This window comes from Pelophylax lessonae (assembly GCF_965119305.1).
Source record: "Pelophylax lessonae genome assembly, chromosome: 13".
Taxonomy (NCBI): Eukaryota; Metazoa; Chordata; class Amphibia; order Anura; family Ranidae; genus Pelophylax; species Pelophylax lessonae.
The window spans coordinates 74,074,548-74,098,439 of record NC_138780.1 but is presented as its reverse complement, the minus strand read 5'-3'; the positions used below and the strand labels follow the sequence as shown (position 1 = coordinate 74,098,439).

General features: G+C 41.9%; 1 protein-coding gene across 3 annotated transcripts in view; it reads right to left on the bottom strand.

Annotated features, from left to right (window-relative positions):
• The window catches only part of BMF (Bcl2 modifying factor), a 128,672-nt gene that overhangs the window by 22,995 nt on the left and 81,785 nt on the right, over nt 1–23,892 (bottom strand). For all 3 annotated transcript variants that reach the window (XM_082275300.1, XM_082275301.1, XM_082275299.1), the window contains exon 3: nt 20,736–20,890. In XM_082275300.1, the coding sequence (XP_082131426.1) occupies nt 20,736–20,890 (155 nt within the window). The remainder of the gene's footprint in view (nt 1–20,735; nt 20,891–23,892) is intronic.

The following is a 23,892-nucleotide window of genomic DNA, read 5'->3' as shown; positions in this document are numbered from 1 at the left end:
AAGGATCAGAACATTCAGGGCTATGTTAGATGATTACAGCCACACACACCTACACAGGATGAACTGGATGGACTATTGTCTTTATTCAACCTTACCTACTATGTAACTATGAACTAAGAAAGGACACCCTCCCCACCTCCCTGATACCCGCTCTACTTACCTCTGGTGTTGTGCTAGAGCAGCTGCGGGGGTGTTGACAGCTTGGCAGCCCCAGAGATAGATAGAGGAGCTATTGGTAAGAAAGGGGTGAATGTCTGCTTTTAGTTCACCTTTACGTTTTTGTTGTAAAGGCTTAGATATAAAACCTGTGAACGCTTCGTTTAAAATCATGGCTCTTCATAAACATTCTAACCCTTCCCACCTCTTTTACCACCTCAGCTAGAAACTGCTAAATATTATCTTTTAGTAGCCTGTAAACAATTATATGTGGTTTTACTTTAAAATTATTATATAATTGTTAGTGCTCCTATGCACAAAAACTCTATAAATTAAAAGTGGACCCCATCTCCCCTGTACTAGACTGACAATGCTATTCAGAACTAAACTGAGAAAGAAGTCCGACTATATGTGCCCATTTTTTTAAATCCTACCTCACCCTACTACTGCTCTGTCACAACTGTCCTGGGCTACCATTTTTTAGCAAACCCCATCATTGGTTGCTGACTTCTTCTTCCTGGTTTCCTGTGCTATCCCACTGATGATGTCCTCAGCCAGATCTCGTGCATGTGCAGTTTGATTATTGGGTGGTTTGTTATGGGGAAAAACATCTGTGAATGAATTTAAGATTGATTAAATTAAGAGTCTTCAAACTATGGCCCTCCAGCTGTTCAGGAACTACAATTCCCATCATGCCTAGTCATGCCTGTTAATGTCAGTTTTACAAGGCCTCATGGGACGAGTTCCGCAACAGCTGGAGAGCCGTAATTTGAGGATCCCTGGATTAAATTGATGCATAGATCTTTATCTGCCCCATTGAACATGTGACCGGTTACCTGATCTAAAGTAATAAAAAATATAATAAAAAAAAAAGTTAATTACCAGGAGATCTTGTGGAATTTCCTGAAATCCTGTGAGATCTCATTGTTTTATAGGGAGGAGTACCCCTGGAGGCCCTGGTGATGTTACCATTTCAGAGTGAATCTTATAAGTTGGCACATGCCATCAATGGGTGGCACAGTGGCTAAGTGGTTAGCACTTCTGCCTTGCAGTAAATGGGTCATGGGTTCAAATCCCAACCATGACACTACGTGCATGGAGTTTGCATGCTCTCCCTGTGCCTGCGTGGGTTTCCCCCAGGTACTCCGGTTTCCTCCCACCCTCCAAAGACATGCTGGTAGGTAAAAAACAAAATTATAACAGCGCTTAACACCTGAAGTGATCAATATATATGCAATATAATATGCAGCTGCTGTGCATCCAAAACAATATTGGAAAAACGTGTGTGATAATCAAATTATAACAGCGCTAGCACAAAAAATTGTGACCAATAAATATGTGTTAAAATATACAAATATATGCAATATAACAATGAAAACTTATTAAAATTTTTTAAAAAGTCCTTCTTAATAAACTATGGTGATTCTTTAAAGTGCTCAAGTGCAGATCCTTAATCTTGGTGCAAAAAATAATAATTGAGGTGCTCGGGTGCAAAGCCGTCCAAACAAATATGGTGCACTCGTGAGTGGCCCTCCAGGTCCCCTACTCACCACAATGTAGGTATATCAGCGCATATAAATAATGATGCGGCTTGTGATATACAGGCTCCAGTGTTTGTTCCAAGTGCCTTCGATGGGATCGCTCCGATATAGCGGTAATCGTATAGCCAGATATGTAATAAAAAGAGGGGCCAAAAGAGGGGCAAATACGTTCTGGTATTTTTATTTCCCCAAAAGTTACATGCTATACTTACAGCAACGAAGGTTTAAAAACACATGGAAAACAGATCGGAAAGCCGCATTGGCGTGCGTTCCACGGAATCCAGGAAGCTGGATCGGAAGTGACAATGCGTGGTTCGTGCACCGGAAGTTACGTCAACGCGTTTCACCCTTTGTGTGGGCGTTTTCAAAAGACTTTTTTTTTTTGAAAAAAGTCTTTTGAAAACGCCCACACAAAGGGTGAAACGCGTTGACGTAACTTCCGGCGCACGAACCACGCATCGTCACTTACGGTCCAGCTTCCTGGATTCCGTGGAACGCACACCAATGCGGCGTTCCGATCTGTTTTCCATGCGTTTTTAAACCTTCGTTCCTGTAAGTATAGCATGTAACTTTTGGGGAAATAAAAATACCAGAACGTATTTGCCCCTCTTTTGGCCCCTCTTTTTATTACATATCTGGCTATACGATTACCGCTATATCGGAGCGATCCCATCTAAGGCACTTGGAACAAACACTGGAGCCTGTATATCACAAGCCGCATCATTATTTATATGCGCTGATATACCTACATTGTGGTGAGTAGGGGACCTGGAGGACCACTCACGAGTGCACCATATTTGTTTGGACGGCTTTGCACCCGAGCACCTCAATTATTATTTTTTGCACCAAGATTAAGGATCTGCACTTGAGCACTTTAAAGAATCACCAAAATTTATTAAGAAGGACTTTTTAAAAAAGTTTAATAAGTTTTCATTGTTATATTGCATATATTTGTATATTTTAACACATATTTATTGGTCACAATTTTTTGTGCTAACGCTGTTATAATTTGATTATCACACATGCTGGTAGGTAAATTGGCTTCTGTCAAAATTGCCCCTAGTACATGAAGGAACCTTAGACTTGACACATTTTAAGGGCAGGGACTGTTATGAATGTATGATATATGTACCTTATCAGCACTTAACAAATACCTCTAATGAATAAATTAGAAGTACAACTAGGGATGCGCCCCTATAGCTGGATCGGGGGATCGGTAAAATTAACAGATCCACGGGCGATCCGGTTTTGCTCTTTATAGCTTGTGAGGGAGCAGAGAACAGCTGTCAAAGAAAAAAAAAGAGCCTCCTTTCAACTCTCCCAGTTAAGTAAACACAATGATTACAATGTATCTTTTCGTTCCGTCTGCCGGAGGAGGAGAGTTTAACCGCTTAAAGACTAAACCCATGACATTTTAGATTTTGAATGCACAATGTTATAAGGTATCTGCCGATACCGATCCGGAAGTATTATTTTGTTATAAGCTCACAAAACAGTACTTCCGGATCGGACTCGGGATCAGCGATTTCACAAAGCAAAAGATCGGGATTGGGACCAAAAAAGTCGGATCGGTGCATCCCTAAGTACAACTGTAGGTGTGAAAGTAGACTAAATCATGCAAACACCTGACATGATTGGTACTGATGCTTGAACTTCAAAGCTCAAATGTGTGCACTTATGACCGGGTGTTCCGTGAGAATTACCTACCCGTGAGAAAAACCTACCCCTCGTCACTTCCGGTTCACGGCACTTTATGGAATGCAGCTGTTACATTAAAACAACTGTGCTGCAATACGAATCATCTCCGCTCCTGTGCCTCTCACTTCCCTGCTCTCGGCAAGTAAATATAAAAGCGGCGGCGGCTGTATGAAAAGATAAATCACGGAGATGCCAGCCGCTTTTATATTTACTTGCCGAGAGCAGGGAAGTGACAGCCACAGGAGCGGAGATGATTCGTATTGCAACCCCGCTGTTTTATTTAACCGCCGCGTGGGTAGGTTTTTTCCACGGTACACCGTGCTATTTCCATACTAGTGCGCATGCGCACTAGTCTGCTCCTCTGTCGTCCCTTTAGGTATCCGGCCCTTTGAGCATGCGCACTGCTGCGCTGCTCAGCTGTTCCTGGCCGGAAGTGACGAGGGGTAGGTAATTCTCACGGGGTAGGTAATTCTCACGCTACACCGGGCACTTCAAAACTCAGCTTGAGCTAAATGCCAGCACTTCATATCTCTAACCAAACAAAATGCATGTCCTTCAGTGGCAATGCCAGCACTTCAAAGCTCCAACCAATCTCAATACATATCATCAATGCCTTGTAAAACAAGGGAGTAAGTATAGAAATCACAAAACCTCAAATGTCTTATCACTTTTTAGCTGAGAAGACCTTGGGATTTTTCAGACTACAAGCAGGATAAATACACTGCTGGCCAGGATGACCAGATTTCAAGGCACTAAATCTACTAACCAATAGGGGGGATGCAAAGGGCATCTGTGAAATGCAACAGCATTAGATCAGATCCTTCAGAATAAAAATACAATATGCGCTGTACTTCCTGATTATTCGGGGTGTAGGTCTCATAGAGCCCAGCTCTATGGTCATGTTTCTGCCCCTCTCCTCCAAAACTGAGCCTGGGGCTGTGTGGTTCTTGAATGCTAATGGAGGGGAGGTCGGAAAAACCTTCTGCACTTACATCCAAAGCAGCAAGGGAGTACAGATCCTACTATACTTCCTCTGGCATTTAAACTATCTGATTTGTAGAAGACAGAAGTGTGCTTGCATGATAGAAAGGTCCACTAGAGAAACAAGAATGTTTTTGAAATCTAAATCTGTGAAGGTATCTGTGCCTGAAGATGGGCTTTAATAGGTTACTATAGACAGCCACATTGTCAAAGCAGGACCAGACCCATTTCTGATATGCACCCCTATACACCTAATTGGACATCATTACCTTTGACTGTGTATCATAAACAATCATCATAGAATTTCCTCGATTTTCACCATTTTTGAAGATTTCTAGTATCTCGGTGCTGCTGATATTCTTCATCTTCCTTAACCTCCTTAGCGGTAATCCCGAGCGTGACTCGGGGTTGGTTTTTCATATCAGGAGCGGTAACCCCGAGTCACGCTCGGGGTGGATTGCAGAGAGCGCAGCGGTGTTCTCTTACCTTATCCTGGCGATCCAGCGATGATCTCTCATTGCTGTGACCGCCAGCCGAGAGTCCCGCCGCTCCTCCGTCGGTCTCCGTCGCTCTGATCACTTCCTAGTTCCGTTCCCTGCAGCAGCAATGCTGCATGGGAGCGGAACTAGGGAGGGAAATTAAAAAAAAAAAAAAAAAACGTTACACAAAACACAAAACACATTTTATATATATATATATATATATATATATATATATATATATATATATATATATATGCATATATATATATATATATATATATATATATATGCATATATATATATATATATATATATATATATATATGCATATATATATATATATATGCATATATATATATATATATATATATATATGTATATGCATGCATATATATATATATATATATATATATATATATATATATATATACGCATATATATATATATATATATATATATATATATATATACATACACACACCGGTATATATATATATATATATATGCATATATATATATATATATATATATTATATATATGCATATATATATATATATATATATATATATATATATATATATATATATATATGCACACACACATATATCTATATATAATATATAATGCATGAATTATACTAATCAATAATATAATTTTATTATATATATTATATATTAAATAATAAAATAATATTATTGATTCGATTATAATTCACGTGTTTGTATAAGGGGTTGCTGGTGCCTCAGACCAGATCAAGTGGGACTTTATGGGCAAGTAGGAGGTATATAAAGCAATGAGCATTTATCACTCGAAATAATGTAGATAAATATTAAAATACAATAGTATTTAATCTGTAAATACCAATAGTATATACAACAAGCATTGGGTGACAGTAGTGCTTGGGACAGAAGCCCAAGTGTGAGGAAAAGAAAGATGATTCCGTGGAATCAGTGACAATGGTGTTATCAGGTGACTAAACCAGTGGATTTTTTCGTTGTCCCTTGAATGTTGAATGGGACATAAATTCACGCGTTTGTGTTTCAAATTTATCACATCTGGGATGTCTACTAGACTCTTGTTTTGGTCAGGTTTAAGTCAGTAATTACTAAGAATTGTAGGCCTATAATACATAACGCCAAATTTCCATGAAAAGAATTGTACCGCTTTTGGTATGTAATTCCTGACATAATCATACCGCCAGGGAGGTTAAGCCACATTCTGTCTACCTATACACATTCCAGTGACAATTACACATCATTTCTCAGGGTGGGTTTGCCTAGGTGACACCAGTAGCCCATGCCCGTGCTATTAAATATGACATGTTTTTTATTTTCGGAGAAAAAAATATTTTTAAAACCACTTTAACTTTCTTTCTGGAGTTGCCTTATAACTTGGACCAGATTAAAACAAAAAACTTGTATGAAAGCAGCAACTGTTCTGCAAAGTTCTGTATACATCACATGAGAAGGACAGAGCCAACTGGTACACATTCATTGGTGCTCTACCCTTCCCCCATATTACTCCGTGACATACAATATATCAAGCTGCTTTGCTTATTCTGCCCAAAAGGCACAATTTAAAGAAATCAGTTTATTTTTCAGCACACACGAGGTTCCTTTTAAAGGTTAAAACGGGAAGAAACTTATTGAAAGAGGAAATTCACTCAGTTTTGTCTAGATGTAGCTTTATTATGCCAATTTTTTTCTTTCCTGGGTACACAACCAGTGGTAAAGTCCTTAGATTGTGTTGTAAGGTTTGCATGCCTGCTGAGGGATTTATAGCACCTTTCTTCATCACCCTGCAGGAGTTTTTTGAATTGTACATCATGGAAATTGCTGCAGGAATAGTAAATGGGAATCCATGATAAAGGAGACAGCAGGATCAGCAACTCAGCATGGGGGATCTTACTATTGGAGTCTCCAATGGATATGGGAAATTAGAGAGTGATTTGTCCACCCAAAACTGAAATATAAAATTGTCCTCTTTAACCACTTAAGCCCCGGAAGATTTTACCCCCTTCCTGACCAGGGCCTATTTTGTGATTCGGCACTGCGTGACTTTAACGGACAACTGCGCGGTCGTGCGACGCTGTACTTAAATGAATTTGACGTCCTTTTTTTCCCACAAACAGAGCTTTCTTTTGGTGGTATTTGATTACCTGTGCGATTTTTTGATCATGCTCTATAAACAAAAAAAGCGCATCAATTTTGCAAAAATAACAATATTTTCACATTTTTTTATATGAAATTTCCCCCCCCAAAAAAGTGTAAAAATCAAAATTTTTTAACATTTTGGGCCAATTTTTTTTTTATACCATATGTTTGGTAAAAAAAAAAAAAATCGCAAAAAGCATATTTTGATTGGTTTGCGCAAAAGTTATTGCGTTTACTAACAAAGGGAAAGATCTTTGTCATTTTTGTTGTTTTTTTTTTAACGCGTAATGGCGGCGATCTGCAATTTTTTTTGCGGGACTGCGACATTGCGGCAGACATCGGGTCCGCCGGGCACACGCGCGGGGGGTCTGTGACCGCGCGGGGGGTCTGTGACCGCGCGGGAGCGCACCTCCAGCGGCACGCGCTCGCTCCCTAGAGCCTCACAGGCTAGCGACGTAGCCCTACGTCGCTCTGCCTGTGAGGGGCTGACTGCTGACGTAAATAGTCGCGTGACGGTCGGCAATCGGTTAAAGCCCAACTCCAGGAATTAGAAAAAGCCTTTCCCACTGCAAGGGTTAAATGGAACATTATATTTAGGGGATACAGGAACAGGCATCATTACTTACCTTATCCCCTGCTCTGCCGACTATGGTCTGTGGGTGGCTCCTCGGTATCATCATGTACAATTCAAGGCTATTCTAACCCTGCATTGTTTGTGGTACAGATGAGCATGCAACCATGGGTGTATTCGGCTTAGAGAGGTGACTGCGGGAGACTGGTTGTACTGCTAGAGGGACCCTGCAGAAGTATGGAATAAGGTAAGTATTTGTTTTTGTTTTGGCACCCTAGCTTCTGAATTAAGGCTTTAATCTAAAAAGCTGCCTCTTATTCTCTCTCATAAGGAGTAGGTTTGGAGTAGAACAAAATAAATACATAAATTTGGCCCATTAATGTCCATGCAAAACATAAACAAAATGGAACAATGGTGACGCCAGCAGATGTTCATTCTCCAGCCCACAACATCCTGGGACACATCACAGGTCCCAGGAGGCTGCGGGAAAATTCAGAAAGTGGAGCGGATTAATTAATGCACAGTGGAGAACCAGTTGTGAAGCCACAAGGAGTTATATCCGACTTCCCATAGTAAACATGGTGACACAGGGCAAAGAACTGGCCCAGGTGAGGACAGTGCTGGATCCCCTGACAGATTCGTGTCTTTTTAATAAAAGTCAGCAGCTACAGTATCCATATTTTTTTTTAAACTGAAGAACCTCTTTAAAGATAGCTAAAAAGATCATTGCTGATTGCTGTAAGCAATTACATATTTGACAAGCAGAAATGTCTCATTTGTCAGGGAACCCCTTGCAACCTCTGGAGGAATCCCAAGGTTCCACACAACTCTGGATGAGAGAGACTACTCTAAAGTAAAGCTGTGCTTTTATGCACACCTATAGGAATGTTTAAATCCAATTTGCATTATTGCTGGCCCAATTCAGGGCAAATGTTAAGTAACCGTAACCATTTTCAACAAGCTATCCATTATAGAAATGACTGAACAACTCAACACAACCTAGGCTCAACAGTTTCTTTTTCCAAGTGATGTACTTGGGGGCTAAAAACATGCATGCATCATACATACTAGGAGAACAGCTGGGGGAATCATTGGTGGAGAAGGATCTGGATGTTCTGGTAGATCATAAGCTTAATAATAGCATGCAATGCCAGGCTGCAGTTTCAAAAGAAAGTAAAATCCTTTCTTGAATAAAGAGGTATGGACAACAGAGAGAGAGAGACATCATTTTGCCCCCTTACATATTATTAGTAAGACCTCATCTGGAATATGCAGTTCAGTTTTGGGCATCAGTTGACAAAAAGGATACTGGGGAATTTGAGAAAGTGCAGGGACGTGCAACCAAATTGATAAGAGGCATGGAGGATCTCAGCTATGAAAAAGTTTATCTGAACTGAATTTATGTTTTCTTTAGAAGAGGAGATTAGGTGATCGCCAGGTGACCCGGATACAGGCTCGCTGGGCTGTGGATAAGGGTCTCCTGGATGAGATGGATTGGGACGATATCTTGGTGTGCCCTAGGTTGGCTTCGCCCAAACTTTCAACGCGTGTGACTCATCTGTACATCTTGCATAGAGCTTATCTTACTCCGCTTAGAATATTGAAATATAGGCGGTCATATAACTCCTCCTGCCCTCGTTGCCCCCTGCAACCGGGTACGTTTATACATCTCATTTGGTCTTGCCCGGATATTCAGGCTTACTGGACACAGGTTATTATGTTTCTGCACGATCATATGGGCTCCCCCTTACAGTTGGATGTTTTGCCCTGTGTGTTAGGTTTGTTCCCTGACTGTGACATTGATACATTTTTTACCATTTTTCTTCAGGAATCTATTTTTAGCACTCGCAAACTTATAGCCAGACAGTGGATGCGTGAATCAGTCCCTACTCTTCAGGACTGGATCGCGGAAATAAATTCTGCTCTTCGTTATAAACGATTGATTTATAAACACAGGGGGTATCCCAAGAAATTTGATAAGATTTGGAGTCGGTGGTTAGAGAATACTCGTACATTTAATGTATACATTTTTTGTGATTTTAATTTTTCTGAAGTCTTTGGGGGATGGGGGGGAGGCGGTGGGGCCGGGGTATGGATATGACTGTTTGATTAATGCTCATAGTGACAGGATGTAATTGATATATCACCAGGGCGGGGTGCTGCTGAGTGAGATATTTATAACATTGTATCATTGTACCTCTTCTTTCGTATGGTGAAGGTATATCTCGTTTCACTTATTTCACTTTAAGTGTTTTACAAGTGTGTAACTCACGTGTTAATGAGTTTTTGTATTGTATTTTTGCAGCACAAATAAACTTATTTTCTATTTAAAAAAAGAAGAGGAGATTAGGGAGGATATGATCAACATGTATTAATACATAAGTGGTCCATATAGTGAAATTGGTGTTGAGATATTCACTTTAAGATCAACACAGAGGACAGGGGGCATTCTTTAGAAGAAAATAGATTTCATCTCCAAATACAGAAAGGCTTCTTCACAGTAAGAGTTGTGAAAATGTGGAATAGACTCCCTCAAGAGTTGGTTCTGGCCAGCTGAATAGATTATTTCCTAGATACACAAAATATAACTGGATACTAAAATTTATAGGTAAAGTTGATCCAGAGATAATCTGATAATCTTGGGGGATCAGGAAGGAACATTTTCCCTGCTGGAGCAAATTGGATTATGCTTTACTGGGGTTTTTTTCCTTCCTCTGGATCAACTATGAGTACTGGATGTGTATATAGGATTGTATTTTTTTCCATTCTATTGGTTTAACTGGATGGACTATTTTCATCCAGACTAACTTTGTAACTACCGTGTTTCCCCGAAAATAAGACCAGGTCTTATATTAATTTTGGCTACAAAAAATGCACTGGGGCTTATTTTCAGTTGATTTCTTATTTACATAGTTACATAGTTACATAGTTAGTGAGGCTGAAAAAAGACACAAGTCCATCCAGTTCAACCTATGTGTGTGTGTTTGCTTTTAACCGTACATTGTATACCCCTGTATGTTGTGGTCTTTAAGGTGTCCATCCAATAGTTTTTTGAAACTATCAATGCTCCCCGCTGATACGACTGCTTGCGGAAGAGAATTCCACATCCTTACCGCTCTTACAGTGAAGAACCCCTTACGCACTTTAAGGTTAAACCGCCTTTCCTCTAGTTTTAGTGAGTGGCCACGTGTCTTATTGTATTCCCTTACTCTAAATAGTTTGTTCCTTATGCTAGGGTCGCCAGTACAGTATTTGTACATTGATATCATATCCCCCCTCAATCGTCTCTTCTCCAGAGAGAACAAGTTCAGTGCTTGTAGTCTTTCCTCATAGCCGATGTCCTCCATTCCCCTAATTATTTTTGTTGCCCTTCTCTGGACTTTCTCCAGTTCCAGCACATCCTTCCTGAGGACCGGTGCCCAGAACTGGACAGCATACTCCAGATGTGGCCGGACCAGAGTCTTGTAGAGTGGAAGAATAATCTCTTTATTTCTGGAGTGAATCCCCTTTTTTATACAACCCAGTATTCTGTTGGCTTTGCTTGCAGCGGCTTGGCATTGCATGCCACTTCCAAGCCTGTTGTCTACCAGTACCCCCAGGTCCCTTTCCATCCTAGACTCACCCAGAGGTTCCCCCCCTAGTGAGTAGCTTGCTTTCTGGTTTCTGGCCCCCGAGTGCATTACTTTACATTTTTCTACATTAAATCTCATCTGCCATGTAGTTGCCCACCCCGTTATTTTGTTCAGGTCTGCTTGCAAGATTTCCACATCCTGCATAGAAGATATTGGCATGCCTAATTTAGTATCATCTGCAAATACTGAGATTGTACTAGATATCCCCTCCTCTAGATCATTTATGAATAAATTAAACAGGATTGGTCCCAGGACAGAACCCTGGGGGACCCCACTTTCCACACCCGCCCAATCCGAGTACTCCCCATTAATCACCACCCTCTGTACTCTCCCCTGGAGCCAGTTCTCTATCCAGGTACTCACCTTATGGTCCATACCTACCTTCCTTAGTTTGTACAGTAAGCGTTTGTGGGGAACGGTGTCAAAGGCCTTTGCAAAGTCCAGATACACCACATCCACAGGCTTACCTTTATCTAAGTGGCAGCTCACTTCATCGTAGAAGGTTAATAGATTGGTTTGGCATGAACGATTTTTCATGAATCCATGCTGATTACTACTTATAATACCGTTTTCATTACTAAAGTCTTGTATGTGGTCCCTTATCATCCCCTCCAAAATTTTGCAGACTACAGATGTTAGGCTGACCGGCCTATAGTTACCCGGGATATATCTCGGCCCCTTTTTAAATATTGGTACCACGTTGGCTTTTTTCCAATCAGCTGGCACCATACCCGTCTGTAAACTATCCTTAAAGATCAAGAATAATGGTCTGGCAATCACCTGACTGAGCTCATTTAGAACCCTTGGGTGCAAGCCATCAGGTCCCGGGGATTTATTTATGTTAAGTTTCTCTAGTTTAGCTCTAAGTCTATCCTCTGTTAGCCATGGCGGCACTTCCTGAGGTGTATTATTTAGTTCGGCCTTACAAGCGGGGTTCGTGTAGCCCCCCGATTCCTTTGTGAAGACTGAAGAAAAGAAATTATTTAACACTTCCGCCTTTTCTCTGTCCTCAGTGGCCATTTTTCCTTTATCATCTTTTATGGGGCCAATGTGTTCTGGCCTCGCTTTCTTACTGTTTATATACTTAAAGAATTTCTTGGGGTTCTTTTTACTCTCCTCCGCTATATGTCTCTCGTGTTCTATTTTAGCCGCCCTGATTTCATCTTTACATTTCTTATTACACTCTTTGTAATGCTTAAATGCTGCCAATGACCCCTCAGTCTTGAATTTTTTGAAGGCCTTTTCTTTAGCTCTAATATACATTTTTATGTTGGAGTTTAGCCACCCAGGGTTTAGTTTTGCTCTTTTAAATTTATTTCCCTGTGGAATGCACTGGTCCACCCCCTTGTTAAGTATGCTCTTGAAGCACTCCCATTTTTCCTCCGTGTTCTTTGTTCCCAGGGTTCTATCCCAATTGATATTTTCTAGCAGCGAGCGCAGTTTAGGGAAATTGGCTCTTTTGAAATTCAGTGTCCTTATATTACCCTTGTGTTTCCTATTACTGTAATTAATACTGAAACCAATTGACCTATGGTCACTGTTCCCTAAGTTGTCCCGTATTTCTATATCCGTGAGCAGGTCTGTATTGTTGGTAATCAGTAGGTCAAGTACCGCATTGTTTCTTGTCGGTGCATTCACCATCTGACCCATGAAATTGTCCTGCAAAACATTTAGGAACTGCCGAGCCTTGGCTGAATGCGCGGTTCCTTCTGCCCAGTCTCAGTTTGTCCCCTGTCTTCTCTCCCACCTCTCCCTTTTTGTCAGCTCAGGAGTCAGCATCTAATACCCAAAATAAACCCTAGTTAATCTGCTCTGTAAATGCATTATATAATGTCCAGTGTGTGTCTTTATGTAACATTGTAAAAAATACCTTATTTACAGCGCCACTGGGCGCTCACATGACCCGCTGGAGCAATGAGCACTGCTGAGGGAGATGCGATATGAGATCCCCGCTGACATAAATCCTGCTCAGAGCACTGCAGAGGGAAGGGCCACTGACATCAGCCGGGAGGAGGAGGAGAGCTCCGGCGGGTCACATGAGCACCTGGTGGCACTGTAAATAAGGTATTTTGTTCAATAATGTTACATAAAGACACACACTGGACATTATATAATCCTTTTACAGCGTGGATTACATGATTTTACAAGGACTTTAACTAGGGCTTATTTTCAGGGTAGGGCTTATATTGCAGCCATCCTAGAAAACCGAGATAGGTCTTATTTTCAGGGAAACACGATAAGTAACTTTGAAACGATCAAAACCGATGGTAAAGGCTGGATCACACCACAATTTCTGCTTTCTGGATGCATTTGTGCATGCATATTACAGTGCATTTTTTTCTCCCCTTTTTTTCTTTACCTCATTTAAGAGCATGTGTGTTCCAGTGTGTTTTTGATAACCTTTGCCATGTTTCAAATGTGTTCCATAGCAAAAAAAAGTTGAAACATGTTCTACTTTTGTTGACTCACTTCACTGATGTGAACAAGGGGCATTGGAATCCATGTTAAACACTGTCAGTGCATTTTTGATGCAGAATAAAAACGCACTGGACTGTACTTGGTGTGAACTAACACCAACCAAGTGTTCTTAAAGTAGAAGTCCACCCTAACACTAAAATCCCTGCATCTACAGACATTAATGATCTAACACTAACCTATCTAGAAATGAGAAATGGACAGAGGGCACACCGGCCTAGTGCATTATCCTTGATGAAAAGATATTTTATTTTATTTAAGAAAGGTACTCACAAACAAATGCTTGACACAGGCGTATCACATTGGAGTGGCTGTATTGCCCACAGTATCACATCATGGATAAAAAGTCCACAGGAACTGGCTGACGCGTTTTGAGGTCCTGCCTCTTCTTCAGAGCCAACTAAACTGAGTCTGTGTCTAGCCCTGTAAAGAAGAAATCAGTATACAGTACATTCCTTTTTTGAAGCTGATCCGACTTAATCCCATGCTGAGCTGTCAGCCGTGGCTTCACTGTGGAGGCAGGTGCAGAGGACACATCTGACAACGGAAGCCCCATAGTAACTCTATAGGCGACGTCCCTCCCCATTCATTTTACAGCCGTTGTCGGCCGTGTCCTCTGCAGAGCTTTCGCCGCTGGAGACAGGATCGGATCGGCTTCAAAAAAGATATTTATACTGATTTCTTCTTTATAGGGGTAAGTTAGGTTAGTGTTAGATCGAGTGGCGGCCCGTCCGATGGGGGCGCAGGGGCGCTGCCCCCCATCCATGCGTCCAGCCCCCTAATCTACATGCAGGGTGCCGGACGCATGGATTCCAATGGGTTTTTTTTTAAGCACGTGATTAGAACAGGAGGCTCTAATAGGCTTTAACAAAGGGTGGGCTCGGGGCGCAGAGCACTCCGCCCTGAGCCCACCCAGTTGTGTGAAAACAGCGAATAAATATTTGATGCTGCCTGCCCTCCACGTCAGTCCAGGGTGAGTGAGCCGGCGACGGGGGGCCCTTATGGTGCGCGAGCTGGTGTGATCCGGGGGGGACGCTATGGTGTGGCCCGTCTGCCGCCCCCCGGCCCATGGAGCACCAGCCGCCACTGGTTAGATCATGGATGTCTATTGATGCAGGGATTTTAGTTTTAGGGTAGACTAAAATTGCCTGAAAACTGCTACGTGTATGGCCAACATAAAAGTAACATGCAGGTATCTGTGAACATTAATTTCTGGAACCTCCACTCAATCACAGGTTATATCAGTAAAGTAAAGATAGGAGTTTAATGTTCAGTTATAAAGCAAGGTCATGGCTTTTCTTGTCAGTTGGTAATAGAGCCAAACAGCTAGCTACATCAACATGCCCTCCAGTTACATTTACTCAGAGAGAGCAAGCTTTAACCACAGCCAGAATATACAGAACAAGGAGGAGTGCATTTTATTTTACCTTCCCTATGTGTTTTTTTTATTGTTAAAACATTGGCCGTACTCCATTCCTTATAACCCCCTCCCTCTCCCCCTCCCCGGCCCTTTTCTTTCCTAACAAAAAGTGACAGGGATAAAACATTGCGTAATGACAGAAAAGAGTCAGATTTCTGTAAAACCTGTTCTGCAGCTGCCGGCTTTTTGAGCAGACTAAAGAAAAGTACCATTCTGCAGCGCACAGAAAAAGGAGTGTGAAGCTATAACTTCATACTTGCAATTTAACTACTATATAAAAGCATGTCATTCACTGTATAGTATGCCGGGGGAGGAAAACTTCTGAATCCCAACACTGTATATGACATATTTAGTGGGGGGTCAGCATTACACTTGTTGCCAGAAATAGTTTACACTGTTAACATATTTCATATTTGTTGGCGTTTTGCAATTTTTTTTGATGCACATCTTCAGGCAATCTGTTCTTACATTAAGGGCTCTTTCACACAGGTGGACCGTTCAGATCCACCTGTACGTTTTTTTGGGGGATCTGAACGGTCCCCCCATGCATCCCTATGGGGCATCAGATGTCAGTGGAGACATGTGTGCTGACATCCGATCCGATCCATCAAATCTGGTTGGATGGAAACCCTATTTTCCATCAGTCCAGCAGATCGGATCGGATGGGAACGGACCGATGGTCCGTTCCCATCCGATTCCCCCATAGAGATGCATGGGGAACTGACAGCTGTATCTCCGCACACAGCGCAGAGACACAGCTGTCATCCTCCTGTCACTGTTCCACTGCCAGAACCTAGGGATATTCACACACACTAAACTCTGTCCCTCTTAAGTGCCCTATACACTATATTGTCAAAAGTATTGGGGCGCCTGCCTTTCCACGCACATGAACTTTTATAGCAGCTATAACAGCTTCAACTCTTCTGGGAAGGCTGTCCACAAGGTTTAGGAGTGTGTCTATGGGAATGTTTGACCATTCTTCCAGAAGCATATTTGTGAGGTCAGGCACTGATGTTGGACGGGAAGGCCTGGCTCATAGTCTCCTCTCTAATTCATCTCAAAGGTGTTCTATTGGGCTGAGGTCAGGACAGTCTAGTTCCTCCACCCCAAACTCGCTCATCCATGTCTTTATGGACCTTGCTTTGTGCACTGGTCAAAATCATTTGGTGGAGGGGGGATTGTGGTGTGGAGTTGTTTTTCAGGGGTTGGGCTTGGCCCTTAGTTCCAAGACATTTTGGATAATTTCATGCTCCCAATTTTGTGGGAACCTTTTGGGCATGGCCCCTTCCTGTTCCAACACGACTGTGCACCACTGCACAAAGCAAGGTCCATAAAGACATGGATGAGCAAGTTTGGTGTGGATTAACTTGATTGGCCTGCACAGTCCTGACCTCAACCCGATAGAACACCTTGGGGGTGAATTAGAGCAGAGACTGCGAGCCAGGCCTTTTAGTCCAACATCAGTGCTTGACCTCACAAATGTGCTTCTGAGAGAATGATCAAACATTCCCATAGACACACTCCTAAACCTTATGGACAGCCTTCCCAGAAGAGTTGAAGCTGGTATAGCTGCAAAGGGTGGGCCAACTCAATATTACCCCATGGACAAAGACAGGGATGCCATTAAAGTTCATGTGCGTGTAAAGACAGGTGTCCCAATACTTTTGACAATATAGTGTACCTAGGGTATACACAAGAGGATTGTAGAGTTTGCACTGAAATCCTGGCTCCCCAGAGTACACAGAAACATCATAAAAATAAGGAGCAATAGGTCAAGGTGAACACATTGCCCCATACCCTTCAAAAGGGGGCCATCTGAGAAAAGTCTAAGCGAGGATAGTTCTGAATTTCACCCACTCTAGTCTTTTAAATAAGGCACCATCAAAATCAATACAAAAGCTCAAATAATTTCTTACATTGATTACTGTAGCTCAGGGGTCTCCAAACTTTCTAAACAAAGGGCCAGTTTATTGTCCCTCAGACTTTAGGGGGGCTGGACCATGGCCAGTGCGAGTAGGACATGTCCTGGCATCAGTGGGAGTAAACAATGTTGTATCTTTAGTATTGGGGGAATTCTTAGTGCCACATCATTGGTGTCAGTGGGAAGAATAGTGCCCCATCATTGGTGTCAGTGGGAGGATAATGCCCCATCATTGGTATCAGTAGAAGGAATCGCATATCGCATCGCATACTAGCACATTATGACACACTTACCCCTAAAATGGATCCATCTGGCAGTGCGCTTTCACCGCTGACAGGGATTCCATCTTCACCCCTAGTCTTCCTTACAGGTTTACAGGCTCCAGCCATTTGAATGGCCGAGCTGCAATGACATCACTCCCGCTCATGTGCACTGGAGTCATGATCTCAGCACAGCACTCTCAATACATGGCACACTTGAGTGTGCCTTCCATTCAGAGCACAGTGCGCATGTGCCGGTGACGTCACTGGCTGATATATAGTGGGTACGGAAAGTATTCAGACCCCCTTAAATTTTTCACTCTTTGTTATATTGCAGCCATTTGCTAAAATCATTTAAGTTCATTCTTCTTCCTCATGAATGTACACATAGCACCCCATACTGACAGAAAAACACAGAATTGTTGACATTGTTGCAGATTTATTAAAAAAGAAAAACTGAAATATCACATGGTCCTAAGTATTCAGACCCTTTGCTCAGTATTTAGTAGAAGCCCCCTTTTGATCTAATACAGCCAGGAGTCTTTTTGGGAAAGATGCAACAAGTCTTTCACACCTGGATTTGGGGATCCTCTGCCATTCCTCCTTGCAGATCCTCTCCAGTTCTGTCAGGTTGGATGGTAAACGTTGGTGGACAGCCATTTTTAGGTCTCTCCAGAGATGCTCAATTGGGTTTAAGTCAGGGCTCTGGCTGGGCCATTCAAGAACAGTCATGGAGTTGTTGTGAAGCCACTCCTTCGTTATTTTAGCTGTGTGCTTAGGGTCATTGTCTTGTTGGAAGGTACACTTTCGGCCCAGTCTGAGGTCCAGAGCACTCTGGAGAAGGTTTTTGTCCAGGATATCCCTGTACTTGGCCGCATTCATCTTTCCCTCGATTGCAACCAGTCGTCCTGTCCCTGAAGCTGAAAAACACCCCCACAGCATGAAGCTGCCACCACCATGCTTCACTGTATTGGACAGGTGATGAGCAGTGCCTGGTTTTCTCCACACATACCGCTTAGAATTAAGGCCAAAAAGTTCTATTTTGGTCTCATCAGACCAGAGAATCTTATTTCTCACCATCTTGGAGTCCTTCAGGTGTTTTTTTAGCAAACTCCATGCGGGCTTTCATGTGTCTTACACTGAGGAGAGGCTTCCGTCGGGCCACTCTGCCATAAAGCCCCGACTGGTGGAGGGCTGCAGTGATGGTTGACTTTCTACAACTTTCTCCCATCTCCTGACTGCATCTCTGGAGCTCAGCCACAGTGATCTTTGGGTTCTTCTTTACCTCTCTCACCAAGGCTCTTCTCCCCTCATAGCTCAGTTTGGCCGGACGGCCAGCTCTAGGAAGGGTTCTGGTCATCCCAAACGTCTTCCATTTGAGGATTATGGAGGCCACTGTGCTCTTAGGAACCTTAAGTGCAGCAGAAATCTTTTTGTAACCTTGGCCAGATCGGTGCCTTGCCACAATTCTGTCTCTGAGCTCTTCAGGCAGTTCCTTTGACCTCATGATTCTCATTTGCTCTGACATGTATTGTGATCTGGAAGGTCTTATATAGACAGGTGTGTGGCTTTCCTAATCAAGTCCAATCAGTATAATCAAACACAGCTGGACTCAAATGAAGGTGTAGAACCATCTCAAGGATGATCAGAAGAAATGGAAAGCACCGGAGTTAAATATATGAGTGTCACAGCAAAGGGTCTGAATACTTAGGACCATGTGATATTTCAGTTTTTCGTTTTTAATAAATATGCAACAATGTCAACAATTCTGTGTTTTTCTGTCAGTATGGGGTGCTATGTGTACATTCATGAGGAAGAAGAATGAACTTAAATTATTTTAGCAAATGGCTGCAATATAACAAAGAGTGAAAAATTTAAGGGGGTCTGAATACTTTCCGTACCCACTGTACATATGAATATCTCCTAAACTGTGTACGTTTAGGAGATATTAACTGTACCTACAGGTAAGCCTTAATATTGGCTTACCTGTAGGTACATGCTAAAAGAGGGACTTCACTACTGCCTAAATTTCTAAAACCTGGTGTCAACTCTACTGCTACACTCATACAGTATATACTTTCTACCTGTCTTCATTCACTGCCTCTCTTTACTGAATCTCCAAAAATTATATTTATTCACTAGTAATCCCCTGTTAGTCCTTGTTGGGGATATTTGCCATCACTTCCTGCCCAGGTGATGGTTGTCAAACAGAATTGGAAGTGAGGAGAAAACTTCTTGACAAATACACAAACATCATTAAAAACCTAGCAGAGGATCCACACTTTCTACCTAAAACCGTAACAAAAAGGATCTGGCTGCAGTTGGGATTAAAACACTCAAACATCAGTTGCATGTCTTCATGATTGCATGAATTCTCTTGTGTCCACAGACACCTCAATCTTTAGATGTAAATAATCCCTCAAGATTCACATGACCAAAATAACCCATCCAACCTTTCTCAAGCAGAACGAACACCTACCATTCCAACCAATACAGTTTTCCTTACCTAATGTTTTGAACATTCTATTTGCTTCTTAGTTTGTTGGCCAATTTGGGTAAGACCCTCTTAAAGGTAAGCAAAATCCTCCTGGTCCCCTATCTGCCAATGATGGCGCCATCGTAGCCCTCTATTGGCACTTTTCCACTGCAAGTACCGGCTCTGCTCTACTCGGCCCTGCTTGGCCCGGTTTGCTTTTCCACTGCTGGTACCGCATGGTACGGTGTTAGAATTGTTCGGTACGGTATGGTTTGCTTTTCCACTAAAGTAGTACTAAAGTTAAGTGGGTGGGATAAAAACGGGGTGGGTGGGATTCTCTGACCAATCAGTGGCTAGTAGTGACTGCATGCAAAGGATTATGGGATATGGTACCGGGTATGGTACCTCTTGGAACCGCAATCGAGGTGGTACTGTTTTTGAGAGCCGTACCATTCGGTTCCATGCAGTGGAAAAGCGCCACCGTACTGAACCGTTCCTACACCATACCATGCGGTACCAGCAGTGGAAAAACACAAAAGCGAGCCGAACCGTTCAGTTCCATGCAGTGGAAAAGCGCCATATGCAGATCTGCACTTTTCATGGTACATGTAACCCAGCTTTGACACCTGCCCCCTGAGCGCTTCAAAGAATAGTGGGGAATTGACATAAGCACACTGGCACAGTTATCACCATAAGCATGCCTTGACTTTAGCATACACTGTGCATGCACAAGTAGATAGAATGCAAATGAAAACACTGTAGAAAACAATTTTGGCTAATTTGATTAAGGATTTAGGATATTAGCTTAACATTTATAATCCAAGCTTTCTTTTGGGAAACAGTTAAACAGTGAATTGAGCTCAACTTTAAAAAAGTAGAACATTAAAAATCAAAGAAAATGTAAAAATTTCGAAGTGAGATGCATATGGCTAGTAAAACAATCATAAAAAAAAAAAAAAAAAATGTACCCTTTGTAAGTGAAGTCTATGGAACTGATCTCCAATACACTGTAACTTCCGAGCAATTCGCCTTTCAGCACTCTGCTCCAGTCTCCGGTGTTGTGTCTCCTCTCTTATTTGCATATCTAAGTCTATCGGCTGATGTAAAAGGTAACCGGCATTTCCTGTAACACACATAGAAATCATCATTATTGCTCCTAAAGGTAATCCGCTATCTATCGTGTTTTTTTAGACATCACACCTATGACACATTTGTCTGTTTCTCTCACTGTCTATTAAGTACCAATATATTTACACACAAATGCAGTGCTTAAGACCTCTTAAAAAGTCCAATGTGCAAATGAAAAGCAATGTTTCAGAAAAGAGTCCATATATGTGCAAAAATGCATGCAGGAGAATTGTTGAGAAGAATCCGCCACCGGAGGAAAGAGTTCACACTGACCCATACCCCAAAAGATGAACTACTTGCGCAAGAGTAGTCAATAAAGCTTAGGCATAACTCACTCCAACTCTCCACTGCTATGGCACCAAGGATCTTCAATGAAACGAAGTTTCAAAACACTCACAAACAGAAGCATAAAAACGCATGTAAGTCCTCAAATTGATGTTTCCATTCAACAGTATGGCCGACTAACCAACATGGCGACGTCACGTGACCTAGCTCTTCCCAACACGTTTCGTCATAAGCAGACGTCATTGGGGGCGTGCATGCATTTTTGAAAAATTAATGGACTCTTTTCTAGAACATTGCTTTTCATTTGCATATTTGACTTTTTAAGAGGTCTTAAGCACCGCATTTGTGTGTTAATATTTTGATGTTCATTGACCAGGATTATAGTGTCAGCAGCTTTTGACTATATTATTATTTATTTTGGCGTGGGTGATTCCTTGGTTTTTATTAAGTTCCAATGACTAACCACTGGCTAACATGATATAAAGCATTTTTCAAAATGGCCACTTTTGTTTTAAGGACAACCAGTCAAGTAGCTAAAATAATCTCTTCTCTTTGATAGTGCAATTAGTAGATAAGATGCAAAAGCTGTCAACCTGGAAAAACACATGATGGAAAATGTTAACTTGGCATGGTGAATATTTGGTGTCTATCAATCATAAGATTTCTTAGTATGTGTGTGTGTATATATATATATATATATATATATATATATATATATATATATATATTATACATACAGTATCTCACAAAAATGAGTACACCCCTCACATTTTTTATAAATATTTTATTATATCTTATCATGTGACAACACTGGAGAAATTACACTTTGTTACAATGTAAAGTAGTGAGTGTACAGCTTGTATAACAATGTAAATTTGATGTCCCGTCAAAATAACTCAACACACAGCCATTAATGTCTAAACCGCTGGCAACAAGAGTGAGTATACCCCTAAGTAAAAATTTCAGAATTGGGCCAAAAGTGTCAATACTTTCTGTGGCCACCATTATTTGCCAGCACTGTCTTAACCCTCTTGGGCATGGAGTTCACCAGAGCTTCCCAGGTTGCCACTGAAGTCCTTTTCCACTCCTTCACAATGACATCACGAAGCTGGTGGAAGTTAGCAACCTTGCGCTCCTCCACCTTCCGTTTGAGGATGCCCCACAGATGCTGAATAGGGTTTAGGTCTGGAGACATGCTTGGCCAGTCCATCACCGTGACCCTCAGCTTCTTTAGCGAGGCAGTGGAAGTGTGTTTGGGGTCATTATGTTGGAATACTGCCCTGCGACCCAGTCTCCGAAGGGAAGGGATCATGCTCTGCTTCAATATGTCACAGTACATGTTGGCATTCATGGTTCCCTCCATGAATTGTATCTCCCCAGTGATGGCAGAACTCATGCAGCCCGACCATGACACTCCCACCACCATGCTTGACTGTAGACAAGACACACTTGTCTTTGTACTCCTCACCTGGTTGCCACCACACACGCTTGACACCAATCAAATAAGTTTATCTTGGTTTCATCAGGCCACAGGAGATGGTTCCAGTAATCTGTGTCCTTAGTCTGCTTGTCTTCAGAAAACTGTTTGCAGGCTTTCTTGTGCATCATCTTTAGAAGAGGCTTCCTTCTGGGACGACAGCCATGCAGACCACTTCGATGCAGTATGCAACGTATGGTGAGAGCATTGACAGGCTGACCCCCCACCACTTCAACCTCTGCAGCAATGCTGGCAGTACTCATATGTCTATTTCCCAAAGACAATCTCTGGATAAGACGCTGGGCACGTGCACTCAACTTCTTTGGTCGACCATGAGCAACAATTCTTTGTTTCAGATCCTCAGAGAGTTCTTTGCCATAAAGTCCCATGTTGAACTTCCAGTGACCAGTATGAGAGAATGAGAGCGATAACATCAAATAACACTGTAAAACTAAGGAGTCACATGACACCGGGCAGGGAAAATGGCTAATTGGGCCCAATTTAGACATTTCCACTTTGGGGTGTACTCACTTTTGTTGCCAGCGGTTTAGACATTATTGGCTGTGTGTTGAGCTATTTTGAGGGGGCAGCAAATTTACACTGTTATACAAGCTGTACACTTAATACTTTACATTGTAGCAAAGTGTAATTTCTTCAGTGTTGTCACATAAAAAGATATAATAAAATATTTACAAAAATCTGAGGGGTGTACTCATTTTTGTGAGATACTAATATATATATATATATATATATATACACACACAACACCAGTAAGCTGCAAAGAGAATGTAAAGCCTGGTTTCAGCAACAGACAGCTGTAATGGAAAGTGGGATGGTTGGGGTGGTAAGTGACTTAAGTGATTCTTAATGTAAGGTGGTGAAGATAGAGGCTATTTTCTTCAAAATTAACCTGTGGTGAAGGCATAATCATTCAAGTCCTTACATATCCTTATGAATCAGCAAATTGACTTTAATACAGGCCCTCACTAACCTCTGTAGCTGAAGGAATTGTGGAGCAATTTACCGTCAAGGTTTACAGCAAAATCTCTTCAGTTGTTCAAGTCGTGGGCTCAGAAGCTTAGCTCATTTTTCTCAACCCTCCGGGCAGTGACTTGACAGCCTTCCAATCTTTATTGTATACAAAGAACAGGTGCTTGGGGGGAGATGGGAGAGCTGAGCTGTACTGCAGAGGAGGGAGGGGGGATACTGATCTGTATTACAGAAAAGGGAAAGTT